The sequence below is a fragment of the Silene latifolia genome, chromosome 5 (genome assembly GCF_048544455.1).
Source record: "Silene latifolia isolate original U9 population chromosome 5, ASM4854445v1, whole genome shotgun sequence".
Taxonomy (NCBI): Eukaryota; Viridiplantae; Streptophyta; class Magnoliopsida; order Caryophyllales; family Caryophyllaceae; genus Silene; species Silene latifolia.
In genome coordinates, this window is record NC_133530.1 from 12,526,403 (window position 1) to 12,543,057 (window position 16,655).

General features: G+C 39.0%; 1 protein-coding gene across 1 annotated transcript; it reads left to right on the forward strand.

Moving 5' to 3' along the window:
* The first annotated feature begins 1,048 nt into the window (after positions 1–1,048).
* Positions 1,049–2,685, forward strand: LOC141655907 (AAA-ATPase At2g46620-like). The gene has a single exon (XM_074462906.1). It carries the CDS (start codon positions 1,267–1,269, stop codon positions 2,653–2,655), a length of 1,389 nt encoding a protein of 462 aa, XP_074319007.1. The 5' UTR covers positions 1,049–1,266; the 3' UTR covers positions 2,656–2,685.
* The last annotated feature ends 13,970 nt before the right edge of the window (positions 2,686–16,655 follow it).

A 16,655-nucleotide genomic window follows, 5' to 3' on the forward strand; every position in this document is an offset into this window, starting at 1 on the left:
CCCTCCGTCCCACCCAATAGTTTACATATTCCGGGACAGATGAAATACTCCCTCTTTTTTTCTATATATGACTTTCTCATATTTCGAGACACACACTTCTCTCTTCAATATCTCTCAAATTATATGCTTAAATATAGTGATATGTATACTCATATGAAAGAGTTTTTCATAAGTAATTTAATGGAATAATTTTTATAATTTCTTACCAAATATTTTTTTGTAAATATTAAAGTCAAAGGCTCGCCTCGAAAAAGCAAAACGTCATATATTAAAAAGTGGAGGGAATATTATTTTTGTACCTTATTAAGTTATAAAATCGATCTTGAAATTGCAACCATCAGTTTAAATTTTTCGTTGAGATGGTTTGGTTTCTTGATATAGTATGAGAGTTAGTATAACCAAAAAGTCACTGGGAGGCTTGCCGTTTTAGCCACACATATAATTCAATTCATGGATTATACAATCAGTTGTATATGTTGTACGGTGTAGAATTCGAGTTTTGTGATAAAGTATCCGAGCTTTATGTTAAATAATATGAGCTTTATTAGAAAATATTGCACTAATCCATTTACACATTAAAAACATGAACTTTGAATTAGCTCAGAAAAAATACATATAAGCTCGGATTCTTATACCTTGGTTGTACAATGTTTATGGTATAACTGAATGTATAATAATAGTAATATTTGTGCATATAATTCTTTGAATTGTTTATTTTTTTTTCTGATAAATTCTTTGAAAAATCAACAATTCATCAAAAAAGTCAATTAGTCTAACATTAAAAAATGCATGTTTTAGAAACATGATTTGTCAAACAAAGACATCTATATGACTCATTCTTCCAATAGACTAATACACTCTCCAAAAGACAAGATTACTGCTTTGTTTCAATTAAATCAAACCCTTTTACCAATTCAAAGTTGCAAACTACTTGCAACAATCATCTTCTTAGAAACCCAGTTTTACAAGTATAATATACGTCTCAATATTATTCTCTCCGTTTTAATCATTTATTTACTTTTTTTAATTCACACTTCATATTTCCTTAATTTCAGCAATCTACGTCATTTACACAAAACACCTCTTTAGTTCATTTTAGTCATACTTATGCTGCTACTTCTTCCAAAAAAATCAATACATGTCCATACTGACATATTGTTGCCTTTCTTGACCGTCGTTTGCCTTATAAATATGTTTCAGTTATCATACGTCTGTATATCTATATCTATATCTATATCAATCACGTCCAGTGCTTAGAGTTGTAAGATGATCACAGAGTTAATAGCATTAGGAGTGATCATTCTAATTATTCGTCTTCTATATCGTACTTCTATCTTCAATATCTCGAAAAATTGGGTGACTCACCTTCAAGAAAAATTCCATATACACAACATTTACAAAATTCCACAATACAATGAATTTTCCCAAGAAAACCTTCTGTTTCGAAAAATTTCTACTTATATAAAATCATTGCATTCAGTTGAAGAATCAGATTATGCTGCCCTTTACTCAGGGGATAAACCAGGGGATGTTCTTGTATCCTTAGGCCCTGATCAAACCGTTATCGACACGTTCCTAGACGTACAACTCAAGTGGACTTATAACCAACACGAAAACGTTCAAGGCGCGGTGCTTATGCTTCGAGTCAAGTCACGTGACAAAAAGAGGATCTTAGCTCCATATATTCAACATATATATAAGGTTGTAGATGAAATCGAGCTAAGAAAAAAAGAATTACGGGTTTATTTAAATAATTGTCAAACCGGAAAATGGAGATCGTTTCCTTTTGTTCATCCGTCGACATTTGATACTATTGTCTTGGATAATGAGGTTAAGAATAAGGTTAAGAATGATCTTGAGCAATATTTGAAGTCTAAGCAATATTATAGTAAAATCGGACGGGTTTGGAGACGGAGTTATTTGTTATATGGCGGGTCTGGGACGGGTAAGTCGAGTTTTGCAGCCGCGATGAGTAAGATGATTTCGTATGATTTATATGATCTCGATTTGTCGAAAGTGTCAAATGGGTCGGATTTAAAGACGCTTTTGTTACAAACGTCGAGAAAGTCGTTGATTTTGGTTGAGAATTTGGATATGTATTTGATGGGTAGTTCGGCTAGTGTGAGTTTAACCGCGGTGTTGAATTACATGGATGGTGTTGTATCAAGCTGTGGGGATGAACGGGTAATGGTATTTACAATGAATTGTAAAAACCATATTGACCCAATGGTGTTACGGCCGGGTCGGGTTGATGTTCATATTTATTTCCCTTTTTGTGATTTTAATGTGTTTAAGGCATTGGCTTTGAGTCACTTGGGTATAAAGGAGCATAAATTGTTTGGACAAGTTGAGGAATTGTTACAAGGTGGGACGAGAGTAATTAGTCCGGCCGAGATTAGTGAGATAATGATCTCCAATCGAATGTCGTCTTCCCGTGCTATAAAGACGATTATTAAGACGTTACAAAATGATAAGGGAAATATCGAGCAAGGGGGTAATAATGCAATCGATAGGGAAAGAGTATCGGGTGATTCAGATGAGTCGGGTTCTGGGAACAAGCGCGAGGGTAGTATTGCAATGCAAGAAATTCGGAAATTATACGGGATTATGAAGTTGAGAAATAGTAGAAGGCAAGAGTCTTTAGATTTGAGTTAGAATTCAGCAAAACTTATTTAATTTTTGTTTCTTCTTTCATTATTTTATGACACAAGGTAAGTAAGTTGAGTATATATTTTAGCTTTGAAACTTGTATTTGGTAAAAAAAAAAAAATAGAAATATAGGAAGATGTTAATACTAAATGCTTTTTTTCTTTAATTAATTAAGCTTACAAATTGATGATTTGCTTGTACAATGGCTAGTGACCATCATAGGTGCTTGATGCTCGATGACAATATTGAACTCATACTTTGGGCTTATAGCTCTATATGCATAATACACAAATTCTCGTTGAAGACGGACATTATCCGTTACAAGCTGAAGACGGATAGTGTCTCTCTTACAAAATACAAATGAATAATATAAGTGGGTGGGAAATGGATACCCCACTTGCCTCTCACTTACATTTTGTGGGAAGACCACTATCCGTCCACAGCTTTAGACGGATAGTGCTCGTCAACAATTAGACAGACTGTCCATAATAATACAACTCGCTGAAAACAATCATAAATGGATTAAGTAAACCTAAAAAATGGATTTAGTAAACTTGTTCAATATTTGTTTTTGTAACGAGTGAGTAAACCTCTCAAATGGATTAATTGGGTTGCCTTTGAGTTGGCTAATTTTAGATTGGATCATTTTTGTATTATGGCTTGTGTTCCATTATTTCTATGGTTGTGTCACTTGTGCGGAACTATTGATACCTTTTGTTGGACCTTGTTGCGCCGGTATCCACGATCTATAATAATAGTGTTCCGTATGATATTGTCTGATTTGAGTCAAGACTCCACGAATTTGATCTTAGACTCCTTTCCAAGATGTCTCGTATTATTAAAGTCTTTTTTTTTTTTTTTTTTTTTTTTTTTTTTTTTTTTTTTTTTTTTTTTTTTTGGCAGCTGTAAAAAAAGTGGATTACATGCTCATTGCCCTTTTAGCTAAGCAATGAGCTCGTTTATTAAGATTCCTAGGTACAAAACTAAGACATAAACAGTGAAAAGATGGGAGTAAGGTAGCAATATCTCCAAGCACTCCTTTAGCAAGATGATGTTCTTGTTCAATCCCTGCAATTTGGTAGAGCACCTGTAGACAGTCAGACGAAATGTTCAAATGAAATATCCTATTACGGACGGCCCATTCGAGAACGTTCCTGATACCAAGAGCTTCAGCTTGACTTGCTGATTCAGCCTTGAACTTACTTCCCCCCTCAAACAAAATACTTCCTTCATTACTATAAGCTACCCAACCGGCAGAAGCCTCCAAATTATCGAACCAACTAGCATCAACCTTAATGCGAGTTATCCGGCATGATGATTCCTTACCGATGAGATAGAAAGGGATAAAGTTTTTAATTTTATACCTGAGATCTTCCTTTGGACTTAGCTCATCCACCCTCCCCCCTTTTAAGTCAACATTACCCACGGTGAATTGTTTTCAAGCATAGTAAGATGATTGTGAAACTAACTTGAAAAATACATCTGGAACTAGTCTCGCACCTCTAAAAATGATATTATTTCGTAGCACCCATATATTCCATATAATAGCGTAAACCGAACAATTTCATAACATTAAGACATCATCCATTTTCCCAAGGTAGCCAATCCAACTTATGATCCAATCACCAACTCGACAATGCGAGTTATTCAACGTATTAATACCCATACATGATCCATTCCAAATCCTAGAAATAACATGACAGTCCCTGAACAAATGATCCAAAGTTTCCACCTCCCTATAATCATCCTTGCAAAAAATACAAAACGGGTCCACACTAATATTTCTTCTCATGAATTCATAACCCACTGGAAGCGTACCTGTAATAATTTTCCAAACCAAAATCCTCCATACATGCGGTCCAGGGAGGTGCCATAACTTAGACCTGCAGAAATTTTTACCTATAGCAGTGATGCGCAATAAATCCTTTTCTGAGCCCTTATCCTCAATAAAAGAACCAAAAGCCACACCATATCCACTTTTTACCGAATAAATACCACTACCATTATGTTTCCAGAAAAGATAATCTGTATCCTGTGAAAAGCAAAGAGGAATGGCCAAGATTTTAGTAGCCCATTCCTCAGTAAAGATATCCCTTATATAGCTTTCGTTCCACAACCCATTCCCATGACATAGATCCCTAACCTTCAAATTCATCAAATGATTGTTTGGAGAACCAATTAAATCATCCTTGGGAGAAGGAATATCACCATTAACCCAGGGACTTGTCCAAACATTTAGATCCGAATTTATCCCTGGCTTCCATCCATAATTTTTCCTAATCAAAATCATGCCATGGTAAATACTTCTAGTTCCCCACGACCAGTTACACCTTTTATTAATCATGGTACCGTCCTTCCATCTTTTCCCCCCTATAATTTTATCCTTAAAAACGCGACTAAAAAAGGATTCACTCTCCACCAGTAATTTCCATGCATTTTTAGCCAACATTGCCTGATTAAGGCACTCAATATTTCTAATGCCAAGACCACCCGAACTCTTTGGTAAACTGAGAAAATTTTTGCTACACCAGTGTATACATCTTGCCGACTTACTTCCCGCCCACCAAAAATGTGACAATAAGGAGTTAATCCTGTTTGCCACACTTACCGGTATTTTAAACACCGATAGAAAGAAATTAGATAAATTTGATAAGACGGAAGAGATCGGGCGTGAGTCTACTGCTGAAGACAAAAATAATCCATTCCAAGAAGATATCCGCTTACTGACAATATCAACCAAGCCCTTAAAGATATCTTTCTTCGAGGACTGAAAATCAGTGGAAATACCGAGGTACTTTCCAATACCCTTATTGTGCTTGATATTCATAACCTTAAGACACCTTCGTGCCTTAGCAAGCTTCGTGCTAGGACTAAACAAAACCCCAGATTTATTATCATTCAAAACTTGTCCCGATGCCTTACAATATCGCGATAAAATGCCTTTTAACTGCACCACTGAGTCATTCTTATCATGTAGGAAGAAGATAGAATCATCCGCAAAGAAAAGGTGTGTCAAAGCCTCTGAATTCCTGCTTAGTTTAATTCCTTTTAACAAACCCTCTTGCTGCGCCTTATAAACATTAGCCGACAGGACCTCCATGCATAAGATAAATAAGCATGGAGATAACGGATCTCCCTGACGAAGTCCACACTGTGGGCGAAATTGCTGTAAGGGAGCTCCATTAAAAAGCACCTCATAAGAAACAGTACTGACGCAGCTCATGATAAGATTAATAATTCTTTCAGGGAACCTGAAACCACAAAGCGTAGCCCTCAAAAAATCCCATCTTACCCGATCATACGCCTTACTCATATCCGCTTTAAAAGCAAATCTCCCATGCACTCCCTTTTTATGTGAATTTATATTATGAATGGCTTCATGAGCGAGTAGAATATTGTCACTAATTTGCCTTCCCGGAATAAAGGCATTCTGAAAATCCCCAACCAAGTATCCCATAACACGGGATAACCTATTAGTAATGCATTTAGTGATAATTCGCATAATAACGTTACATAAACTAATAGGTCGGTAATCACTCACCCCCTCCGGATTTTCACATTTAGGAATAAGTGTAATGAAAGTCCGATTCAGTTCTTTCAACACCACCCCCGAGTTTAAAACCGAAAGAACAGCTCTTGTGACATCTTTTTTAACCGTAAACCAACACTTGTGATAAAATACCGCAGGAATTCCGTCCGGGCCGGGAGATTTGAGCGCTCCCATTTGAAAAACATGACTCATAGAACTTCTTTAGCGAAGAAACGGTCTTGCCAAGAAATCCCCATCATCACTCTTAACAAATGATATTCGAAGACAATGTATCATTTCCGCAAAAAAAGGATCCCCTCTACTAGCACCATCTTCATTCCTAACACTATTTGGGTTATATAAATCATAAAAAGTTTTATAGAACATAGTACCCATCTCCTTATTATCAAAAATCCAAGAATCATTTTCTCCCTTGATACCGTAAATAAAGTTTCTACCAGCCCTTCCTTTAACCCAATTAAAAAAATATTTCGTACATGTATCACCATCAATATTCCATCTAATCTTGGCTCGTTGCTTCCAAAAAACTGCTGCAGCCTTTGCAAAGTTTTTAAGATCATCATTAATACTAGTATAATTCTCATCCTTACCTTCCCTAATAGCTAGGTCCATTGCTGCTTCCAGCTTGACATCAAAATCCTCCCACCTTTTCTGCCATTCTTGTTTCTTATCAAGAGCCCACCTCCGAATTTCTTGTCTAACTCGTGCGAGTTTCCGAATAACTTGGAAAGCAGGCGAGCCCGTAACCTTGACGCACCAGCTATTACTAATTAGCTGCAGACACTCAGCATATTCCAACACCCATGAATCAATTTTGTACGGCTTCTTATTATTATTAGTAGTCAATTGGAAATCCAGTTCAATAGGAGCGTGATCCGAAATCTATTTTCTGGCAAATCATCCACTAATAATGATAAGGAAGGGAGTTCCCCTCCTTTGTTAGGGCTGGAAAGCTCTAATTCAATTGAAAAAGGAGACTTTTGTGATTATAAATGGGAAATGTATCACAAATAGAGTTAGTGAAACACTAGGTGAAATATAGAAATGGGACAGAGAATTAATACTGATAGGATGTCGATGGTAAATTCGTAAATTAGTGGGAATTGTGTAAGTTGTTGTATTTAGTACTCTTTAACACAAAATGTATTCCTCCGCTTCTCTTCACCAAAAAAAAAAAAAAAAAAAAAAAAAAAAAAAAAAGATGTATTCCATGGTTATAGTAAGGTCACTAGCCCATGTCCTTAACAAAGAGTATGAATTATACTCTGTACACACTTTAACTCAAAAAGTGAAAGAAAGAATTCTATATTATTACTCTTAAACGTGGCCAATGGGTCAATTAGGTTGGGTTCTAGTCGGATCAGCTTGAGTCGGGTCAATTTTGGATTCGACGCATGATAGAAAAAACCTTATTATTTATAGATAATCAGTATCTATCTATCTATATTAATAAAGAAGTTTTTTTTCGAGCGATTTCAGAGAATCCAACCTTAACGAACTACCTATATAATAAATTAAATAGCTATGCGATTAAGATATACTATCAATGTGTAACTAACATTTAAAATCAAAATAGTTGAGTCTTAGTGGGACTTGGTCACCTGGCCAGAAACAAATACACGAAGAGAAGAGTTTGAGGGTACCAGAATTTAACTAGGATGGAAACACAGTCAGCCTATATAAATAGTATTGACTTTACGTCTAATATTGTCATTGATTGGTTGATTTTATTTAATATTTGCATATAACAAGCTTGTGTTATTAACTATTGAGAGCTAATCGACTATTTTGTTTATTTGCAGGATTCATAGATGTTAGGCCCAGATTAGCCTGGCCTGACCGTAACCTGGCCTGACCTTACAAGGCTGATTGAGGAATGGGAAGACCGGACAAATCTAACTGTTATTTAGCTGTTGAAGAATATTATGGTAGGCAGGCTACTAAATCCTGGAAGAGAAGCTTGATGGTCAGTATAGAACAGCTTGGCAAATTATTAAAGCAGCCTGGATTGAGCAGATAAACAAGAAATACAAAGTTGTACAAATCAAATAACCGTGTCCTATATTCAAGGAAGACCAAGTCCAACCAAAAGACTCTATCAATTATGAATTTAGACGGAAAGAAGAGAAAGAGCCCAAGGTTCGTTAAAATAAGAATAAGTCAAGCGGATTAATAGGGGACATGCCCTATTAATCCGGCAACAACTCCTACCTTTGGGGAGGACGTTATTCATTTATAACGTTATTCATTGTAACGTTGGGGAGGTGGTAGAGAATTATAAATAGCAGAATCTAAACAATTGTGAGGGGATTCATATTTTATTTTGTATAATTTTACACCTTATCTCTTTCTACTCTTGAATATTCAGATTTACTCACAATATTGTACTCGGCTTATCAAGATAATAAAAACATTGTTCCTTATACTTAATTCCTCCCTTATTAGTTACTCATATTATTCCAAACATATAGAACTAGATACCCTGATTACTATATTATCAGGCCGGATTCCTTCCAGGAAAATCCTGCTAAAACAATTGGCGCCCACCGTGGGGCATCTAGTTCTTCAACCAATAAAATTCTCCTTATCATCTTTCATTTAATATTCACACACAAAAATGGTAGAACTCACCGCAGAACAACAATTAGCGGCTGCCCTAGCCAAGATCAAAGAGTTGGAAACAATCCAAGAGAAGGCAAACTGGGCGGTGTAAATCAATAGGTCAAGGAATCGAGTCTAGCCTGAAAAAGAAATTGGAAAATCAGCTTCGGGTTCCAGGACCAGATTTGAACCAGAACCCCATTCTCATCCATTATCAAAAATATAGACTTCTCTAATTTCGGAACCCCGGAGAAGGATACATTATCCTAAGACTCCAACCATTCTCAATGATGAGACAAACAAAACAAGCAAAGAATAATGATGGCCATGCTTCAGAAATCCAAAAACTCCACAACAAAATAGAAAATATACCCGGAGTGCGGACCACCGTGGATCAAGTAGAAGTTGATGACTTTGCAGATTCACCCTTTGCGGATGAAATTGCAAAAATTGATCTTCCCAAGAAATTTCTTGTGCCATCCATGAGAACTTATGATGGAACCTCCGATTCACAAAATCATGTTGCCATATTCAAACAAAAATGTTGGTCGCCTCAATACCCAGTGAACTCAGGCAAGTCTCGCATGTGCAAAGGCTTTGGTACAACCCCGACCGGAGCAAACATTACAATGGTTCATCAATCTCCCAAATGGAGGTATCAAGAATTTTGCGGAATTGATCAATGCCTTCAATCAACAATTCGCAAGTAGCAGAGATATGGCCAAGAGACCCAAAGAACTGCTCGGGATAAAGCAACTTCCTGAAGAATCTCTCAAAGAATTCCTGGCCAGATTTGTCAAAGAAAAGGTGGCCATTCCCAGATGCGACGAAGAAACAGCGGTAGAAGCATTCAGACAAGGAGTCCTGCTTGACAGTGACATCTATGCAGATCTAACCAAGAAAGCATGCCCAACCTTTGCCACTGTTCAATCCATCGCCTTAGAGCATGTCAGATTAGAAGAAGACCTCAACTTCAGAACGAACTCATCCGGAGGAAAGCAAGGCTATGGACATACTAACAGGAAAAGCTCCTACCAGAAAGGAGGCAATCCCAGATCAGCACCCTATTCCAGGCCTGAACGATCTGAAGTCAATATGGCACAAGAACATAAAGGTAACCTTTCTAGCCTTCCAACTATTCCTGAATATAACTTCTCTATCAATACTGCAGGATTGATCAAACGCTCGGAAAACCGGGAGATACAGTCGGATGGCCAAAGAAATCCGACAACCCAGGAAAGACCCAACAAGATGGTGTGACTTCCATCAGGACATCGGACACACCACGGAAGAATGCATCCACGGCTCAGAAACAGGTGGCATATCTTCTAAAGAAAGGCTATTTGAAAGACATAATCCAGCAGCCAAAGAACAAAGATGAAGGACAAAACAAAAGAGACCCGAAGCAAAGAGAGACCCTCCTCCTCCTCCTCCCATCTATGAAGTCAAATTCATAAATGGAGGATCAGAAATCTGTGGACTGACCAGCTCAGCCGCTAAAAGAATATCCAGGGAGTCCAGACTCCAACCTCCTCCCAGGCCCAAGTCATTGCCTGCTATTACCTTTGATGACTCGGATTTGCAAGGAATATCAGATCTACACCATGACAGCCTGGTAATCACCATGCAAATCGGCACAAAGAAAGGTGTCAAGAATCCACGATAGATGGAGGAAGCTCAATCAACCTGGTGATGCTTGACGTCCTTAAAGCTATGAAGATAGACGAAGGGAAGATCATCAAGAAATCCAGCGTCCTGGTTGGATTCAGTGGAGAAACAAAGAACACCTTGGGAGAAATCAGCCTGCCAACCTATGTGGAAGGCGTGGCTTCATATGAGAAATTTGGAGTAATGGATTGCCTATCCTCGTATAATGTAATCCCGGCGACCATGGATCCACAATGTCAAAGCAATCCCATCAACATACCATCAATGCGTGAAAATTCCAACAGAATGGGGATAACCACCATCAGAGGAGAACAAAGGACGGCTCAGGAATGTTACACTCAGGCTTTGAAACCCTCAAAGTCAGGTAAGTCCCTTGCATAGCAATTAAAGTCCCCCGTCGGGGAAGAATATATAGCACAAACACAGATGGAAACAGGAGAGGTCACATTAGACCCAGAATTCCCGACAGAAAGTACTTGTAGGGTCGATGCACCGACTCAATCGGACCGAACTGGTCGACTTTCTCAAAACTAAAATGTCTTGTTTTGCTTGGTCACATTTTGATATGACTGGTATAGATGCCGATGTTATTACTCATAAGTTGAACATTGACAAATCCTTTAAGCCTGTACAAAGAAAAGAGAAGAAAATTTTGCAGAAAGGCACGAAATTATCAACCAAGAAGTTGACAAGCTCATGGACATGGGAATGATCGGGAAGTAATGTACCCCGACCGGCTTGCAAACGTGGTAGTCGTCCAAAAGAAAAATGGCAAATGGAGAGTCTGCGTAGATTATACTGACTTAAACAAAGCCTGCCCAAAAGATCCATTTCCCTTACCACACATCGATGCAATGGTAGATGCCACTCGCAGCCACGAAATGTTGACATTCATGGATGCCTCCAATGGATTCAATCGATAAAAATGCACCCAGAGACAGAAAGTTACTGACTTTCATCACCGAAAGAGGTATATATTGTTATACTTTGCTATGCCCTTTGGATTAAAAATGCGGTGCAACCTACCAAAGGCTAGTCAACATGATGTTCAAAGATCTGATAGGAGACACCATGGAAGTCTACATAGATGACATGGTAGTCAAATCAAAAAGGCGTAAGACCACGTCAAAGACCCGGAAGTAGCCTTTCAAATCTGGAAAAATTCAATATGAAGCTCAACCCACAAAAATGCCACTTGGAGTCTCGTGAGCAAATTCTCGGGCTACATGGTGACAAAAAGAGGAATAGAAGCCAGCCCTGAACAGATCAAAGCTATCCTGGAGCTAGAACCACCAAAGACAGTCAAAGACATACAAAAGTCGATGGAAGAATAGCATTACTGAACAGATTCATTTCAAGATCATCGAAAGATGCAAATCGTTCTATAACCTGCTAAGAAAGAACAAGGACTTTCAATGGACACCGATCATCAGTTTGCCTTTGAAGACACGAAAAATATCTATCCTCTCCCCCTTGGCAAAACCGGTCAAAGATGAACCCCCGACAAGATACACCGCTATCCACAAATCTTTGTCAGTGCAGTCCTGGTCAAAGAAGCAGACGGACAACAAAGACTGTCTATTATGTAAGTAAAAGTCTACGGATGCAGAGATCGGGTATGGCCTACTAGAAAAATATGTTTTAGCTTTAATTATGAGTTGCACAAAATTAAGACCATATTTTGAAAGTCACCCTATAATAGTCAGAACCAATCTTCCTATCAAATCAGACTCAGGAAACCAGTAATTGTCCGGACGAATGTGCAAATGGTCATCCAAATAAGCACATACAATATAACATTTGAACCAAGGACAAGCAATTAAGTCACAAGCACTAGCAGACTTTGTGGCGATTTTAGTCCGACCTTAGAACCCGACCTAATAAAAGAAGTGAATAAACCGACCATGCGACCAAACAGACCTAGAATGGACCCTATTTGTCGATGGAGCAGCCAATACGAGGGGCACAGGCCTAGGAGTAGTACTAAAATCGCCACAGGGGGATAAGATAGTACATGCTATAAGCTGTGCATTTGAGGCCACCAACAATGAGGCAGAATATGAAGCCCACGATAAATAGGATTAAAGGTATGTGTTGACCTTGGTGTGCAAAACTTAAAGGTACGTACTGATTCCCTCCTCATCATCCAACCAAGTAAATGGGATATATACTGCAAAAGACCCCAAAATGATGCTTTATCTAGATGTTGTTCAAATGCTAAAATCAAAATTTAAAAATTTTAATATTGACCAAATTCCCAGGGATTTAAATACCCAGGCCGATGCTTTAGCCGGCCTAGGATCCAACTTTAGTCCCCTTGACTTCGACAAAATACCCATCGTGCATTTATTAGAACCTGCAATAAATAAACAAGATGAGAGTTTCCCAATCTACATTGCTAATTCTTGGACAAAACCCTACTATGATGGCACAACAGGGAATCCTTCCCTTAAATAAGCAAGATGCCGAGCACTAAAAATAAAAGCGCTTCATATACTATTATTGACAACGTGCTTTTTAAGAAATCGCAGGCTGGGCCCTACCTCAGATGCCTAGAACCACAGGAAGCTGAGCAGGTATTATCAGAAATCCATGAAGGATACTGTGGAAATCACAAAGGTGGAAGAAGCCTGGCAAGCAAAGTACTCAGAACCGGTTATTATTGGCCTACCTTGAGAGCCGATTGCCTGGATTTTAGCTCTAAATGCAAAGCCTGTCAGATTCACGGACCATATATCCACCAGCCATCTGAGGAACTACATTCCATATCCGCACCATGGCCATTCATGAAGTGGGGCATGGATATAGTAGGAAAACTACCTCAAGCACCCGGACAAAAGGTTTTCATGTTAGCAATGACTGATTACTTCTCCAAATGGATAGAAGCTGAATCATACAGGCAAGTTAAGGAGAAGGACGTCATAGCATTCATTAAACACAACATCATATGTAGATATGGCATCCCCTCTGAAATAGTATGTGATAATGGCACACAATTTGTGGGAAAAAGAAGAAAGAAATTTTCTCCGTGCTCAATGGAACATCAACTGTAACATCCACACCAGGATATCCAAAAGCCAACGGTCAAGCGGAATCCAGTAATAAGGTGGTAATCATTTTGCATAAAGAAAAAGCTCGGAAAAAGGAAAGGCAGATGGGTCAAGAACTCCCCTGGTCCTTTGGGTGATAGAACCACGCCAAAAACATCCACAGCCAAACCCCTACTCCTTGGTCTATGGATGTGAAGCAGTAATCCCAGCTGAAGTGGACATTCCATCAGCCAGATGTAGCCTGAACACAACAACAAACAATATACCTCTAATGGAGGATAGCCTGGACTTAACAGAAGAGCTAAGAGATGCAGCAAGCATCAGATTAGCAAGATACCAAAGAAAGAGTTGAGAAGTTACAACAAAATCACAAAGCCAGGGTATTCAGGGTAGGAGATCTTGTTCTCGGAAAGTATTCCAAAACACAAAAGAAAAGAATCTTTGGCAAATTGGCCCCAACCTGGGAAGGCCCCTATCCGATTGATTCAATAGTAGGCCAGGGAGCTTATAGATTGCAGACCCTGGACGGCGAAATGATCCCAAGAGCCTGGAATATTACACATTTAAAATTATTTCACATATAGAATATATCGCACAACCCAGGTATAACTTTTTACTTTAAACACTTCTTGCCTGAAAATTACATGTATGATACTTGCAGTTATATGAATAAATGACATATATGATTTCTTCAAATTACGTGCCCAAGTACTTATCTATGTTCTCATATTTACTTAGTGAAATCTTCAACACTTGTTTTACATATTGCATCTTATTTAAAACAAATCTTAAAGATTGGGGGCCACCCCCACCAAATATTCAATCGATATCCAAAATTGATTTGCAAAACAGCCTTTAAATATTGAGCTCAACATAACATACAACCTGGAAAATCTATTCCTAGATCAGTATGATGACATAAATGGGTCATAAGCCCTCCCAGGCAGGCAAGGGATATAAGCCCTCCAGGCATGTGCAACAACCCCACCCATAACACATTGAATGGCGATCAAAGACAAAATCGGCTCGATTCAATAAAATCGCCCGATCCGTCGAATAACGCAGATCGACACGTCCAACATCACAAAAGTACCTTGTCAAAACACAAAAAGAAATAAAACAAAGACCAAATATTTATTCACCCAAAATAATTGGTCCTACCTAATAACCATCCATTCCAGGGACATCCCCCCTGGATGAGCCAAAAAATTTGAGAAATATACTCTAAATATTCATTCCAAGGACATTCCCCCTGGATAGACCAAAACCCAAAAGAAAAAACTAAGTTACTTTTGAGCCAGTAACCGACTCACAACCATCCACCATTTCCGATCACCGGACTTTGCCTTGGAAGGAGGAGAATCCACTTCTTCTTCTTGACCCATACTGCCAAATCAGGATATTGAGCGCCCAAAGCCATCTCATCCGGTCCGGATTCCATTAGCCGGCCGATTCTCGGATCTCTCATAGCATCAACCCGACCTTTCCCAAAGAAGTACCGAAAGCAAAGATCACCAACCGCGCCTCCACCAACTCCTTTTCAGAACAAGCTCCTCGTTTTTCTTTAGCCGATCCTACATTGCTCGCTTCTCGCCTTCCAACTCTTGCCTTGTGGCCTTCTCAAAGCATTCTTTGCAGCCACCTCACAAACCACAGCAGCTCCGACCGCCTCCTTAGTTGTCCCCAATCGAGATTGAAGTACCACTTCATTACCCCTGGATGTGTGCAAGTCACGGTTTAGCCTATCCAGCTTTTCCTCCAAATTAGTAACCTTGGCCTGGGCGTCCCTAAGCTGACAAGCAGTAGCCAGCCCAGCATCCAACCCCTGCATACATACAAAATCAATTAGCCAAATACAAGATAAAACAAAAAGCACATAAACAATAAAAAAAAAAAAACTAACCTCCCTAGCCTGGGAAGCAAGTTCAGCGGCCCTTGTTACAAGAGAAGTCAAAATAGAAACCACCCTGGTAGACGACTCAAGGGTACTAGCAGACAATAGCTGGTCGCTCATCTTTGCAGAAAACTCATCTATCCGAGCCCGGGCATCATCCATGTCATCAATCCTAGCAGGCACTTGCCTTATACTCCTGAGTGGTTGAGCTTGGATAGGCACCTTTTCTCCCTCTTCCTCTTCCAGGATATCATCTTCCCTCTTTCTTTTTTGAGCCTGGACGACCTCTGGTGACACTACCCTGGGTGGATCTTGAGGAGGCTGGACCTCAGAAAGCAGGATATCCAATGTTTTGTCACTCCCACTAGCCTCCTGGCTCTTGGACTGTTCAGCAATCCTAGCCACCCCAGCCTTCAAATCCTTTGCAGAAAAGCTAGCCAGCCTAGTAGAAGACCTAAATACTGAATACATAAAAACTATATACGTGAATATCAAGCAAAGAACGACAGGAAGATAACGGCCAACATAAGAGCATACAGAAGACGTACAGGAAAGAGCAGTAGAACTAGGCTTGCCTTTGGGTACTCTGACCCCAGTCAGCTTAGTCTTCATATACCGGGGCAACAATTCCCTGCCCAAACAAGCGGCCAAGTCCTCTCTTCCTCGGGAATAGAGAGGAAAGCATCTATCCTTGCAAAACGGCCTCCTCATCAAGAGGATCATGATTCCAATCAGGAGCTACAAACATTACAAGAGCAAAATATACAGGTAAGACTTATATGCCTCACTCTAATTCAATATAACTACAAATTAAGAGTACAGGAAACCTACCACTCTCCAAAGGAGGATATCTCAGATAATCAAAGCCTGATCCCAGAGTCTCAGTCCGGATAAACAGGAAAGTTTTTGCCCAACTCTTGTCATCTCCAGAGTCCAGGTTAGTAATTAATGGAGACATCTTTGACTTAATTCTCAAATTAAAACGACCAACAACAGGATTTTTAAAATGATATATTGCCTTGATATCATTAAGAGTAATCACAAGATTGTGTTTAGCACATAAATTTTCTATGGAATGAACAAGTTTCCAAACCATCGGCATAATCTGAAAAGGTGACACCTCCATAGCACGAATGGTGTCAATCATTAAAGGAGTAAAAGGTAACTTACAGCCTGCTTTGAATGCCCATTCGAAAATACAGAACCAACCAGGTGATACCCAGTTAGCCCTAACTGGACAAGA